At 40.2% G+C, this 16,103-nt stretch overlaps 1 protein-coding gene across 11 annotated transcripts in view; it reads right to left on the reverse strand.

Annotated features, from left to right (window-relative positions):
* PRRX1 (paired related homeobox 1) overlaps positions 1-16,103 on the reverse strand; it is an 88,019-nt gene that overhangs the window by 5,392 nt on the left and 66,524 nt on the right. For 3 of the 11 annotated variants that reach the window (XM_064282933.1, XM_064282941.1, XM_064282935.1), the window contains one exon: positions 6,618-6,885. The exons of 2 other annotated variants lie outside the window; for them this stretch is intronic. In XM_064282933.1, coding sequence (XP_064139003.1) covers positions 6,747-6,885 — 139 coding nt within the window. In that variant the 3' untranslated portion in view covers positions 6,618-6,746. Of the gene's footprint in view, positions 1-3,539; positions 5,188-6,617; positions 6,886-12,710; positions 12,783-16,103 lie in introns of those variants that run through there. 6 more of the 11 variants (XR_010321603.1, XR_010321604.1, XM_064282939.1 and 3 more) reach the window with 4 other exon arrangements.

The following is a 16,103-nucleotide window of genomic DNA, read 5'->3' on the forward strand; positions in this document are numbered from 1 at the left end:
TGTGCCTGACCCAAGCCATGGTGTTTTCAATCACCTCATATACATGGGAAAGTTGGATGAAGACTAAGGAAGACTGAAGAATTGATGACTTTAAATTATGGTGTTGGCAAAGAATATTGACTATACCATGCAGTGCCAGAAGAACGAACAAGTCTGTCTTGAAAGAAGTACAGCCAGAGTGCTCCTTGGAAGCAAGGATGGCGAGACTTTGTCTCACGTACTTTGGACCTTTTATCAGGAGGGACCAGTCCCTGGAGAAGGACATCATGCTTCATAAGATAGGGGGTCAGCATAAAAGAGGAAGACCCTTAACAAGGCGGATTGACACAGTGGCTGCAACAATGGGCTCAAAGATGGCACCAATTGTGAGGATGGTACAGTACCCGGCAGTGTTTCATTCTGTTGTACATAGGGTCGTCATGAATTGAAATCAACTCGATGGCACTCAACAAGAACAACAGCTCAAAATCTGATCAGCTGGAACAAACTTAGATAAGCAGAGAAAGTAAGAGGCAAATCCCCCATCCCCCCAAAAAAAACAAACCCACTGCAGTCAAGTCAATTCTGATTCATAGCGATCCTATAGGACAGAGTAGAACTGCCCCATTGGGTTTCCAAGTCTGTAAGTATTTTTCAAAAGCAGACTGCCACATTCTTCTACCTTGTAGAGGCTGGTGGGTTCAAACCACCGACCTTTTGGTTAGCAGCCAGCACTTAACCTCTGAGCCACCAGGGCTCCTTAGGAAGCAAAAAACAGGTGAAAAAAGAGACTTCTTGACGGTTGAGGCCTCGTCAAGCCCCACCCCCAGGGTAAGAGTGCAAATGAAGGTCCACGTATTTATGCCCATGTATTTACATATAAATCAAGCTAATGAATGTTACACAAATTATGTTCTTAACAAATATTCAGAATGACCTAAAAAGCCCGGTTTAAATTTAGAGCCCTCAGACTATTCGGAGTTCCTTTCCAGATCTTGGCACTGTGGGGAGGGTTGGGCCCTAGCCCTCAGGCCCCAGCCTGCAAACTTCCCTTCTAACCCCAGTTCCATCCTGCACAAAAGTAGACACACATCTGTCTCTGACAACTCCAGCGCGCACATTCAAGGTCCATCCACACAACCCCACTCCCACAAACAGCAGCCCCTTGGCCTCTCCTCAAAAGTATGAACAAGGGGAAAGTGGTATAGGTATGCGTGGTATAGTATGAACCCTGAAAGTGGGTCTGGGCTCATTTGGGGAGGGGATCCTGAATCCCAAGTGCCTGGAGTGTGGTCTAGAACAGAGGGAGAAAGGGAAGGGGGGCAGGCACTTATCTATATCATAACTTGCCAAAGTTAGTCTTCTTCCTCTAACACTCTAGTAAACTGCACTCTTGAAAGTCCAATGGCTTTTTCTTGATCCCCAGTTGGCTGGTCTACTCTACAGTATTTGAGTATATTAAACATTCCCTTCTTTTTGAAAACTTCTCTTTTCTTAACTGCTGGGATAAAAAACAAGCATGATTTTCCTCCAAACTTTCCAGACAGCTCTTTTTAAATTGCCTCTTATAGCCCTGTCCCAAACTGTAGATGTTCTTCAAGGTCCAATCTTCCTCCCTGGACTGAAACTATTTCCAAAAGCCATTTATCAAAATTATTATTTTGAGTCACAATGACACTCTTTCATTTCAAAGAACAAACTCATTCTTATAGACCTTAAGGTGTTACCTCCTTAAAGATTAATCCCAGATTTATATAAGTGGCCCCTGACTTTACCATGGTCCCATTCTGATGACTCTCTTGTTAAGTGGGTTCTGATGTAAGTTGAGTATCTCTTTTTTTTCCTCATTATTATTGCCTTCTATTATCAGTATCTTTATAAATCTGATCTTTATTTGTCTTTGGGGGTTGGAAATAGTGCTTATAAACTTACAGATATGATGACATCAGTAAATTAGACATTGCAACATTATATGTAGTACATATTACTAACAATAAGGTGCAAAAAAAAGGACCACCATAAGAGCCAAACCCATTGCCATGGAATCAATTACGACTCATAGCAACCCTACAGGACAGAGTAGAACTGCCCTATAGGGTTTCCAAGGAGCCACTGGTGGATTTGAACTGCTGACTTTTTGGTTGGCAGCTGAGCTTTTAACCACCACACCACCAGGGCTAGTATCTTGAATGCATCGTAAGTTGAGGTTTGAGTGTATCTTCAGTCTTGGTCTCGGTACTAAACCTAACTTTCATATCTTCATGCACTGAACATTTATATTTGAGTTTTCAAATTCAATACTACATCTAAATTGAACTGAAACGATCTTCTCCTGAATTGAGGTTACTCCCTTGGTTTTTTGTTTGTTTGGTTGGTTTTTTGTTTGGCTGGTTTGTCAGTTTTTGTTCATTTTGTCCATGATTTTTTCTCTCAGTCTTCAAGTTTCAAAAGTGTTATCTTTGATTCTGTTTACCATGAAATTCTATCACTTTCTCCCCTTGCAAGATGTTTCCTATTCATCCTTTCTTTATTGGTTCTCATTGCAACAAGCTCAATATGATCTCCTGCTTCCAGCTCTTGTTCTGCTCCAGTTTATCTTCATTCTCTTACCAAAATAATCCTGCTGAAGTAGCATTTTTTGAGTGGCATTATTATTATTGTTATTTTCCCGGCTTGAAAACCATCAGTGGATTTCTATGGCCTGAGGAAAAGTCCAAATTCCTTTATCTGATACTCAGGGCCTTGCAAGAGGAAGGCTCATGAATCTCTAATCTTTTCTTCCACTCTGCTTCAAGATAAACTCTCCATCCTGTCCAGGACCCTTCTGCCACAGTTCCTGAACACAGATTTCTCTTCCCTGTATCCGCCAACTCTTCACCAAATCCTTGCTGGTGAGACTCGAGTCCCGGCTCCTCCATGAAATCCTCTCCCTTTCCAGAGTGCAGTGTATTCTTTCTTCCTCTTCTGAATTCCTTCTGCCTGCTCTGTTTGTTTGACACTTGAATTAATTCATTGTCTTAAACTGAATTTGTTCATGCTACACTTGCCTTTTAAAGCAGATTTTAACTTGTGTAGAAACAGAACCCTTGTCTCAAAATTTGTTTTATCTATTCTCCCCATTACCACACACCCAACAATATACTCAATTAAAAAAAAAACTCAATAGGTGCCTAAAAAAAACTTAGTTTGCTACTTCTTTGTTTTAAAATTAAAGGCTGTGCTTTATGTGAATTATTTTTTGTTTTATGGTACCTGGTATTGTGGATACTAAAGATGTTGGTAAATATCTGCTAAACTCTTTCATGAAATTCCATTCCACACTTACCCATTATACTAATAAATGTTCCCTCTTTTTTCCCACAATTAGATTTGCTTTTGAATAACAAGTTATTTTTCTCTTTTATAGAAAATGTCAGACTCTGGGGAAAAAAAAAAACCACTCATGTTTTCACACTTTTCTGAATGTCGTCTCAGATCCTAGCAGATCTGTGTTTTCAAAATTCAGAAAGAGAAGAATCAACACTCAAATATATAACAGAAGACATAGTAGTATCCTTCTTTCTTTTTATTGAAAAGGAATAATTTCTATTCTAGCGCAAATAATGTATATTTTACATCATAAAGCAAGATATAATTTACATATTACATTTCTTATGAGATCTTTATACCCTAAATGTCATTCCCTTTTTTATTCCCTCATCTTTTTTGGTTTGATTGAAACTGCCAAGTACCTTAGGAATCAGCGTCTTGTTGGGGAAGGATTAGGAACGCAGAGAGATTGTTTGCATGTATTCACCTGTTCTCCATATATCGGTGATGGTGAGGAGCAGGGACGTACCTTGAACTTCATGGCCCTGAGGACCTCCTCGACATCTGGTTTAGGGGCCAGAAGACTACTCCTCCAAATCATGTATAAAAATTTGTATCATTAAAAAAATAATAAACAGAAATGAGTGCTTGCACCGCATGTATGTTTCTTGATCAAGTGCTTAGATAATAGAAGCCTGGGGTATGGGATCGCTAGCAATGGAAGCTCCTATGGCTGACCAGTACTGGCTATGCTATGTATGATGCTCCCAGATACCGCCTGGCCAAGCATTGGCCAGTGTCACCTAGCATTTGGGTTATGATGGTTCAGGCTCTTTCTGTTCTCCACTGAAAATGAATGTCAAGATACAAATGTTAAGTGATTTTGTTTCATGTGACCCACTCTCTCTCCACCTCCTCTCAGATAGTCTCCCTTCTCCATGTATGATTTCAGTTCCCTGCACTGTAATCCCAGCCCTCTTTTCACAGTTCTCCCCAAGCTCCAAGTCCTACAAATCTACTAATTTCTTGGATTGCACTCACTTCACAAATCAAAGAACGTTTCAGTCTGTTAGGATACACTACTGGCTGGAATTTGATAATCCGCAGTGGCCAGTAAGATAAAAGAATGAGTGTTCAGGAAGTGTTCAGCCAACCTGCATGATCCATTCAGTGAGAAATGTTTTCAAAGTGGGTTAAAAGAAGGAGGAATCAGTTGATGAAATCATCAGATGGGCTTCCTTCTTGTTGTTCTCAGAAGTACTTCTGTAACATTTAGAATACATTTTCAGATTGGTGGCCGTTAGATTTAAAAATACCATTTGTTCAGTCTGATATGCCAAGGGAAATACAAGTTTGCACTGAAAGTGTACCTTAAAACCAAAATTCCTTGCCTGCCGCTCACAATACAAAGTTAGCACATTTGGCCAGAGTCAGAGTAAAGCTTTTTAATCACTAATAATTAAAATTATTAGCACCAAGCTGGTCAGACGAGAATATAAGTGAAAAAAAAAAATGTTTGTTGCATGTGGCTTAAATTACTCTTTGGTCAAATGAAGTGATGTTTGAGAGATCTGGAAATATAAATCTATTTTTCATTTCCAAGTACAAGGTTTTAACTATTTACAGCAAGGTAGCAATTCCTTGCCAGAAAACAAGGCTACCAGGTACCGTATCATTCTGCTAATATTCTACACTGTTACCACCCCTTCCCTCCCATGGCTACAAAGTGCTGGACTTACAGGACATACAGGAAAGAAGGAAGGAGCAAATGAATAGAGCCTCACAACACCCCTGTGAGGTAGGTAAGTATTGTTAAACCCATTTTACAGACAGGCAAACTGAGGCACAGCATGGTAATGCAGTTTGGTCAAGTCCACTTGGGAAGTTTCAAAAGCCTGGCTGGGAACAGAGAGAAAGAAACAAAGAACGATCAGTCCTGGCTCCCAGCCCTAGACACTAAACTATTTCAAAATGTTAAAAAAAAAAAAAAAAAGCCCACAATGGCCTTTTAAATATTTGGAATTTAGACAAACCTTTAAGTATTCCACTTAAACATGTGTCTTTCAATTTCCTGTTAAATGGAGAAAAGGCAAATGGCTAAACGGCTTTCCCTTCTCTCTAAGTGCAATCCCCATGCAATCCCCACGGTAGATGGAAGCATACCATCGTTCCACTGGAGCTTGGGCTCCAAACGAAAGGACTTTTTTTTTTTTTTTTTTTTGATAGCCTCAAATGCTTTCTAATTCATCTAAAGCCATAATGTGAAGATGAGGCCTGTTGTCAAAGAGCTGACCTATCAACTCCTTATGGCCTTAATGAGAATTTTGCATAGACAAAGAAAAGAAGCAGGGTTCCAAATTAATAAGTCTCATCACTGTGGAAATAAGGACAGCAGTAATAGTGTGGAATTTGCTTTCTGTAGTGTTTGAGAAACTATAAACTCAAGCTTGAAAGAATATTTTATATATATATAAAATATATAAATATATACAGTATATATATAAGTGTGCATATGACTAGTCTTTACCCAGGGCACCAAAGACACGTAGACAATGCCCTTCTCAGCCCAGTCTTTGTTTCCCTAGAGAAATTTATCTTCCTGTCTCAAAGGAAAAGCCTTTATCCCATCCAATAGACTGTGACCACAAATCATTCAAAAGCAATGAATATTTTAAAACTTACAACGGTTGACTGGATGGGGTGAGGGATGGTGGTGATGATGATATTTTAATCTACAGCTTAGAATTTAAATCTAGAGCTTATACCTAGAGCCTAGATCTATAGCTTGGAGTTTAGAATCAGCCAGACACAGCCAATCACATTGGACCAGATAGGCCAGTGACCAGATATTCTACACAATTTTTTTTTTTTTCCCCAGCAGCTGATTCAAAAACCTTACCATGACCAACAGAGATGGAGACAATGAGAAAGGGAATCATGTCTGGCACAGATTTTTCAGAAAGACTTTGGATTTTCAAAAGCTCCTAGAGCTTGTATGACGAGAATTGGGAAGAAAGACAGGGGAAGCCACTGAGGTTCAAACAGGCCCACGAGTAGACTATAGGCACTTATTCTGAGTATATATATATATGGCATCTTTGGTTGCTGTGGGTTTTTTTTTTTAATCTCATACAACCAACGGGGTGGGTGGGCTGGACCTAACTGAAGAAGCTTGGAGAATATTAAGCAAAGCATGAATGGAAGGAAAACAAAATAAACACACAGAGAAACAAGTGGTGGCGGTATCCCAGAGGGAGGAGGAACATTTGTTAACTAATTTTCGTTTTGCTCCTCTCCTGCTTTTGTCTGCCATGGTCCCAATATTTTAGTTCTGTTTTTTGTTTGTTTTTTCCCAGCGGATGAAGAAATGACAGAGCAGGATAGGTGTCTTATGGTTTTTGATTTCTTCTTAGGCCTGTTTTTTGGTTTTTGTTTTTTTGGTTTTTGTTTATTTTTCCTCAGTTGACTGTTGGCACCTGGTTCCTCTGTAAACTATATTCCTTGGCCTTCAGTCTCAGGTTGGCAATGCTGTTGGCCATGTTGAGGCCCTGTGCAGGGCTATTGTTGGCACATGTGGCAGAATAAGTAGCCATGGCGCTGTAGGGACAAAGGAGAGAGCAGGGAGAAGAACAGGCATTAGTTTCACAAAGCGGAAGTCTGTGGCCCACGATGGAGGCAGGGTCAGGATGGGGCAGGTGGCTTGGACTAGATGTTTCTTTCTCTTTGCTCCCTTTTGGCCCAGCGCTCCATCAGTCTTAAGGCACTTGGAGAAGTGCAGCAGTGTTGTAATGGGCTGGGGAAAATGATGGGGGATGGAACCAGGACAGGGAAGGTATTTGCTGTGCTGGACACAGTGAGTAATGATTTATTTCTGAGGTGAAAAGAAATCTGCTTATGTGGAGTAGCAGGTGCTTCATCAGCTGACTAATGGAGTTTCATCTCTCTTCCTGCCTACATGGCCAGCCTGTTGGCACAATGAAGAAGAGGAGTAGGCATCTGAAAATAAATGAAAGAGAATTTTGCCTTCCTCACTCTTACTCATCATTTCTAGGTAGCTGGCCTTCATTCTAACACATTTGAGAGAATCAATAAATACCATATTAAATAGCATGCTTGGAGAACCAGCTAAAGAACCCAAGAAAACTTCTCTGTGATTCTTGACTCATGTGGTTGATAGTGCCGGGTATGGCTGAATTAAGATAGTCCCATCCCGACGGCCCTGACTCTATAACCTCTCTTCAAAAGTACTTGTATCTCATGCTGCCTTTTGGGTAAGTTATTTTAAATCTCCTAAATAAACTAACAAAAGCTGCAGTTTCAGGATTCCCGGCCTCACAGGTAATTGCTTCTCACCATCTTTATTGCTTAGAAAAACCTGAAGTTGTTTTTCATTGTCAGAGATTGTAATTAAGACCTAGAAACACCGCTTGCAGAAATTTGTAATTGGCGGTTTTCTGCTAGTTGCATCTAAACATTTGTTTTAAATGAGAAAGAAAAAAAAATTTTTTTTTAGACTTGGATGCAAATTATCCATTACTTATACCAGATGGTTGAAAAGGGATTCATTTTAATGAAATGAAAATGTTTTCTAATTGTTTCTTAAAACCAGAAAACCCAACCCACTGCCATTGAGTCGATTCTGACTCATAGCGACCCTATAGAACAGAGTAGAACTGCCCCATAGAGTTTCCAAGGAGCACCTGGCAGATTCAAACTGCTGAACTCTTGGTTAGCAGCCATAGCACTTAACCACTATGCCACCAGGGTTTCCAATTGTTTCTTAAGCTTAGCAAAATCTCTTTCAATTGCAGGGCTGGAATGAGATAGATTTATAAATGGACTAGCACGTGCTTTTCCTTTGCCTGCATTCCAGTGGAATTCTGTCAGCCACACAGGAGTTTGTGGTTCTGAGGATCAGGTGACAAGACCAGGGAAAGAGAAAAAATAAAGCTACTCTACAAATATACAGAATATATCATTAATGCTTATTTGGAACACCACATAGTCAAGACTTCACAGTCAAGACCATGGTCAAAACTCACAATAGTCCATTTCTGCTCAGCTACTAGCAATTAACACAAAATTAAAAAATATATAGTCCTATATCACTAGGTCTTTCCAGAAAAACACATCCTTAATTCAAAATCCTTATAACACTGATACGTGTGTGTGTGTGCATGTAATAAAGAAAGACTTAGAAGGTTACAAAAAGAATCCTAATTTCTTCTATTTCATCTTTGCTTGCTCCACTCATTCGTCATGTCTAGTAGATGATCTTCACCCTCTAGACAACGTAGGTTCTCCTATAACATCTTGTACTTTTCATTTCAGCACTTATTTCATTGTTGATTACTGATAATTTGTTTAATATTTATCTCTTTCCTCAACTATAAACTCCATAAATCAGAGACCACGTCTGCCTTGTTCTCCATTATAGCCTCAGGTAACTCTAACACCATACCTGGCACGTATTTGGTGTCCAAGAAGGTGTCTAATGAATAAATAAATGAGAAATGTCTAGATAGATTATGATTACACTGGGTCCTGCTCAATGTCATCAATCTCTTCCATTCTGAGTAATGATTTCTAAAAAAACAAAATCATCAACATGCTTCAGAGCTACTGCTTATTAAACTTGCTGTTTTAATACAAAAAGCAAAATCAGGAGGGAAATGACAAAAGTAGGGCCCGATGATCCCATATTCTTGGATCGATCAAAAAATATCTTTTCACAATAAAGGGTATACAAATATCAGTACAGGCTAGACTTTATTATAGAATAGACTATTACTTCTACCACTCTCTACCAAAGGACAGAAGCAGAGGAGTCCCCAGTTAAGGTAGGTTTCAATTAAGATGGGTCAAGTTTTTCACCATGTACCAAGAAAGGTCATTTATTTTCAAAACCTGTATACATATCATCATTTAATTCCTATATGAGTTACATGCTTCCATTTGAGACCTTACCAGGAATGTATACAAATTCATAAAACCTATAATCCAGAAGTTTCTAGGATATACCAAGGACCCAAAGATCAAGGTAGCTAAGAAAAGAGACAACTGGATTTGGGAAATGTATCTAGCTATGGGTTATGATGACATCAATCAAATCAACCTTTCTTAACTAGGCTTCTGTGAGAGAATTAAGGCCCAAAGATAGTACATGATTTGTACCATTTTAAATACATAGGAAAGAAGCCTGAAATGCAAGTTATCTGTATTATTTGCAAAGTACTGAGAATACACTTGAATGGCTCTGAAAACTTCATGCAAAAGCATAAAATGAAAAACTCTCTGATGGTAAATTACAGATTGTCATGGAGTATTGTACTTTTAAGTACTTGGACTAGTTTTCTGAGGGATATTTTTTCTATCCTTTGAGTTTTGCTCCCCACCCCACCCCCCAAATGGATTCAAAATCCCTTCTTAAATGAGTAAGGGTTCGGTCCATTTCCTTAACAGGCAAAGGGAATCAGAACCTTGGAGGATCATGCTGGTGTACTGAAGATGCCATTAGTGTCTTCTCAAAATGTCTGCTGTAGTAGAGATTTCACTGCTACCTATTATATAACCATTTTTGTCATCTGATATTTTAGTCTGAGGACTCAGCATGGTAACTCATTTCTTGGAAATAGTGAGGCTCTCTCTCTTCATAATGCAGGCCAAATAGTAACATCCAAATCCATGAGCTGAATGTTGACCCACTTTCTATCTCAAAACCAGATTAATGAAAATTAGAATTATATTTTGAGTAGGATATTGGACTGTCACCAGGACATGGCCACTTCATGCTGTCTGATGTTTCCAGAGTGGAGAGCAGCAGCCTTGTCTGATGGTTGCTGTTATGAGGATACCACTGTGTTAGTGAGTCTGTGACAATGCCCTATGGGTAGCAGTCAGATTAGCAGGTGTGAGCATAACAAAGCAACTGATGTTAACAAATGAGTTTCAGAATTCCCTAGGAGCTCCACGAGTGATAGCATTTTTACTTGGTAAATGTTTAGAAAAGTTATAAAATTTCAAAAATTGATGTAACTTGTTCCAGCTTTTCACAGCCGTAAAAGTAGAGTTTTAAAAAAAAAAAGGACATTTTCATTAACAGACTCTTAACAAACGTTTAGAACCTATGACACCACAAGCAGGAACTCCAGTGACATGTTGTGCACATAGTAAAGAATTACAAGAGTCCCTTTTCCCTCCAATGCTTTGACATGGGCCTAGATTCTCAACCTGGGCTAGAAGTTCTGTCTAGGCAAGCAGTGAGCAGCCTTTTGACACAGCAGTGCCAAGCAACACTTGTTAGAGGTCATAAAGGACAGAACTAATGAGTGGGTCATCTAAGAGTAGCTTAGTCATGCTATAAAAATGGCGATCGAAGGTGGGAGGACCTTCTCCCTAAAATGACAACAGATGCAAGAGGGCCTTAAGCAGCTGCCAATCTGACAGATTGTCCCTGACCACTTGTTCTCCACGTCATCAAAGCTTCTAAAGCTCTGTTTTTTGGAAAAGAGAGCCCTGAAATGTTCTTTCACAAGGCAGGAAGCGGAGAGGGCAAGTAGCTATTCAACTCATTTTATAGGACCATTCAAACCATGTAAAATGAACACTCCTTCTCATATGGGAATAAACTTCCTGGGATAAGAAGGTGAGATTGAAGCTAAGTCATTTGTATAGATTAAGCACATGATAACCACCAAGAGCCGGCTTACCAGCACCCTGAGATCCCACCTGTTGGAGTAGCTCTAGGTGAGCACCATCGTATTCCTCTCAGCAGTACACAGACACTGATATGTCCAAGTCCTGAGACTGGGTTTACGGGTTTTGGCTAACACACCTTTTCTAGTTAGCTTTTAAGAACATAAAGTTTTGTCTATTACCAAGAATCTATATAGCCAAATAAAGGGCATTGAGGGATTAGAGATGAGAAAGGAGTGCTTCTATCACATCAGTTCATTCAGCAAGCCTGCACTGGGACTTGCAAGATTGAAATTTTCCCATCTCCATATCTGGAGATTTCTAGCAGATGTAGCTCAGCCAGAGACAGGACGGTGCTAACCACTAGTGGGGTTAGAATTCTGTTTCCACTGGGGACAAATCATTTCTGACCATTTCAACCTTCCCTGAAAAGCTGTCTGTCATGAGGAAGAATGTATTAACCTGACTTCCAAACACCAAGGAAGAATGGGAAATATTACACATGGTATGATTTTAAGGCCAGGAAACGTATGGACATCTGCCCCTCTTCTTTCTAATCACCCAGAGTGTAAAAGTCCTACAAATCACAAGACAATTGGGGATACCTTGGAGAAGAATACCAGGCTCAGTTTTCAACTCTAATTTTGTTTTCCATTTGGCTCTCTTGGACAAATGATGGCGTGCTGTTTAAAATTTTACCCCAAAGACAAATCTGTCAGCCCAAGAAGTCTGGGAGTCTTCCTGAAATCCAAGGCTTTCACCAGCTCAGGATTTTTTAAAGGCTATAGAGCCTGCGGTTCTTTGCATTTCTTGACTCAGCCTGTGATGTGTGGAAATTGAAGGTCGTCTCTTGGTTCATCCTTTGGTCAGAGCAAGAACAATGGAGGTCCATTGTTTTTCCAGGGAAATTTACTTCTAAGGGGGAGATCCCATACACCCTTTTAGAAGTGATTTTTGGTGACTTAATCATTTCTAACTTCTGTTTTTAAAATTCAGGATTTGACTTTTTAAATGCAATTTAGCTCTTTAAACTGAACACACATGGACTTCATTTCATTAGTAAGGCTTCAGTTTGCACTGCATATTGCGTTCCTTCTGCTACTTTTAACTTTTCTGATAGAATGTTTTACTATATAAAGCAATTTGCATTTTTTATTGTTTCAAGGGTTTTTGCTTTTTTTTTTTAAGCTTCCTTTTTTTTTTTTTTTTATAGGTCTCAAACATCCTGCAGTATATATAATAGGGAAACTCTTGCTAGCTCCATTTGAGATACAAAGGCTACATAAGAGATCAGTGACTCAACTAGCCTGGGTGCAATGGGAGCCAGGACAAGCACATAGTTCTTCCAACCCCTGCTCTATACCCTACAGTCCCCTGAAGCCTCACTACTCAAAGTATGTACCAAGTGTCAACAGCATCGCCATCACCTGGGAGGGATTTGACATTCAAAATCTCAGGCCCTGCCCCAGACCCACTGAATCAGAGTCTGTGCTGTAACAAGGTCCCAGGTGATTCCTAAGCACAGTCCTCTTTGAGGAACTCTGTTCTGGACTACCCTTAAGTGTAGGGACACATTTTCCTGTAGCTCCAGTTTCCAGTTGTATTTTTCACTCAAGGATCTCACTGCTTACATTTCTAAGACGGCAAATCCCACTTTCTTGAACACACTTACTTCCCACTTAAACCCTACCCCCAACAACCCCCCTCTTCCCCCTCTGACAAGTTACCTTTTCAGTGTCTTCCGTTAGAATCCGTTATGAAGCCCCTCGTGTAAACAACATCTTGGGAGGGACGAGGATCTATTTTTGAAAGTGTGAAAGGGAGAAATGAGCCAAATGCGTTCAGCAGATGTCAGGCAGCACGTGACCACGATCGGATGAGGGGAGGAGGATGGGGAAGGGAAGCCGCGGACAGGGATAGAGATGCCTGCTATGACTTGTCATTAGTTTTTGGGTTTTTGGGCTTTTTTTTTTTTTAAAGCCCAGCCCTCCCTCTGGAAATAGCACTGTAGACCAACATTGCAAAGCCCGGATGTTCTCTATCTACCTCTCACAGGAAAGAATTTCTCTGGGGAAAGGTTTCTTGGCCACTTCATTTCAAATAACCATTAGAAGTCCAGGACTAGGTTAACCACTGCTACCCAAGAGGCACAGCACTGCAAGAGGAGCAAGTCTTATAACTCGGGTGCTTGGCTGTGCTTTTATCCCCACGATTTGCCTAAGGAAAATCGTTCTGAGCCAAGCAGTGGGGTCTGTGCCAAAAACAAGCTTTCTTCAACCGACCGTGGGTAGATACAGAAGACACCTGCCAGGACAGTAGTGTTAATTCCTTGCTCCCTCTGGTGACTCAGTTGCCTGCCTGACATTCTCAGTAGTGCTCTGGTAATGATCCAGGTCATGCCGTGCTATAAATAGAGTGAGTCATATGTTCCAGTTTGCCAGTGACAAGCTCAGCTTATGCCTGTTGTCCCCCTGCAATTATTAATGGCATTCCCTTTTCACTCTCAAAGTGCCCCAGTTTGGATGATAAATTATACAGCCACTCTGGATATAAATGACACCCAGAAAAAAAAATGCACTGGCTATTTCCCAATCCTGGATGCTGACAACATGCTAACGATTGCTTTAGAGCCTTGGTTTGCTCCTCTCTTCTTCAAGGGGAGAGCTGTCAAAGTCAGCAGCCGTCCTCTCTTGCACAGCTGCCTGCTCACTGTCCCTGGGTTGCAAGACCCAGCCACATGGGTCGCCCTGGTGTGATGATGCCCACACACCCCAGAACGTGGACCTCAGCTGAAGGCATGCTTCTCTGATCGGAGAACAGGCTCTGAATCAAAAGGGGATGTTTTGATATTTTTCCAACTGTGTATGTTTTACCACTTTCAGTGCAGTGTAAGGTTTATGGTCATGTGGCCTAATACGTTGAACAGAAGCAGGCACCACAAGCACCGATCCTAATTCTGCCGAAGATTTAAACTTGGGCAAGTGTTCCGTTTCGTCTTCTTTGGAACTGGAGCAAGGACAGGGCTACCGCAGAGCAGTGTTCCAAGGATTAACCAAGAGACAAGCCTTTTAATGAATGTCACATGTGAGATAACTAACTTGACATAATGGCACCAACAGGGAGAATGAGTTACTTTTCTAGAGCACAAAAGGCCTAAAATGTCCTTTACTTCTTGTCACTTGTTTTCCTTTTATATGTCCTTACCAATAGCTGTATTTCCTAGCAAGCTTCAAAACATGAATGAAATAATAATGCAGTTTGGTTCTAAACATCACAGAAAAATCTCTAAGTAACAGAACAGCTATTTACTGCTTTTAGTAATTAACCAAAATATAAACACTTGAGTCGACATTGGGCCAAAAGCATTATTACAGATTAAATTACTGCTTTAATCCATCAGTCCTCGACTTATATCTGGAGATTACTTTATTCTTCACACAGAACAGGAACGACCAGGTTCTATGATATTGTTTTAATTAATTTTTACAAGCTGCATCTAAGAGAGAAACGATATAAAAGTATATACCATGAAATGAGTAAGTACTAGGCTATACGATGTCATGTAAAAAGAGCAAAATACAAAATAATATGTACACTAAGACTATACCTATAGAAGATATTGAACAAACTAGTTATGTCGGGATCGTGGAAATATGGGTAATTTTTTAAATTTATCTAGTATTTCTATATAATCTTTTCAGTTAAAATAGAATATTTCCCAAAAAGGCACATGGCCATGTTAATACTTGCAGTTAGGTGCTCATATACAGAATACATATGATGCAGACACCAGGACTTGAGCTTCTGATGAGTCCAGCAATCTAATCCAATCATAATCCGGGAGGATTTCAACCCCTCTCTCACGCAGTATTCTGCCCTCAGCCTCTCCCTGGCAAGGACCACATGACCGCCATCTCGACTGTTTACGGCTGCTGCGAAAGTTCCTAACTAGGACCCAAGCAGGAAAAGGAGCAATGCTTCCTGGTTGTGACCAAATTCAAACCAGAGACCTGGAAACATCAGGCTTTGAACCACACCCACTTCCCAACCCATTTAGTGGGTCTGCCATTAACTACTAATATTTATAAGAGAAACAAGTCAGCCTTCCAATATCAAAGACTGTGATTTTAGAACGCACCTCACAATGTTCTTAGAGTAAACATATAGTAAACATCCCTGTGGGAAAGGAGTCTAAATTTTAGGTATGAGTCGTCTCTCAAAATCAACAAGGCACAGTGTCTGAGAGCAATGGGGGCCCAGATTAAGACTTTCCTAGGCAAGAGGCCTCTAGGTACTAAGACCAAAGTAATTCTGGCTAATTTCACGTGGGAAGATACAAAAGAAATGTTCAAATGCATTTATGCTGTTTCTCTCAAGGAACTGAGCTGGAACAAAAAGCGCATGGGGAAGGACTTTTGCTTTGATTAGGGTCATCAGCCTTTGAAAGGCATCTGCATTTCACAAGCGTGGCATTTCAAATCAGGAGCTCAACTTCAGCTGGGAGATAATCTAAAATCAATCTAAATCACTCCTTAAACCAAAAATTAACTTTAACAATAAAAATGGTAAACAAAGCATAATAAATGAATTTGTGAATACTTCTGCCTCCACCAAAACTGACCAGCCTGGATCGTCAGCCTTGATCTGGCTTCTCAGAGTACTCAGGTTTATGTTCCGTGAAAGGCACTCTAGGCTAATCACAACGTGTTAGGCACCTGTGTCTGTATGCTCCCCATAGCATTTGGACAGCATAATAAAGGGGGGTCAAAAGCCTCTCCATGAGACTGAAATACACTTTGTTATTTTCTTTGAAAATTTTCACCTTCGTAATATAAAAGCTTAGGTTTGGGTTTTGGAGCGTAACTTTTACATTCTTTTTATATTAAAAAAAAAACACACACGTACAAACTGACCCCCAAAGAGACCTTTAGACAAGTAGATAAGAATTGGCAATAGAATAGGAAGGCATTTTGGATAAGACATCCCCACGTACAAATGAAGAACTATGGCCAGGAAAGTGATCAGAAGGAACTTGGGTTTTCTTTCTTTCTTACTTTCGTTCATTCTTTCATCCTTTCTTTTCCTTTCCTTCCTCCCTTCCTTCTTTCTTTCTTCCTCCT

This window comes from Loxodonta africana, chromosome 3 (genome assembly GCF_030014295.1).
Source record: "Loxodonta africana isolate mLoxAfr1 chromosome 3, mLoxAfr1.hap2, whole genome shotgun sequence".
Taxonomy (NCBI): Eukaryota; Metazoa; Chordata; class Mammalia; order Proboscidea; family Elephantidae; genus Loxodonta; species Loxodonta africana.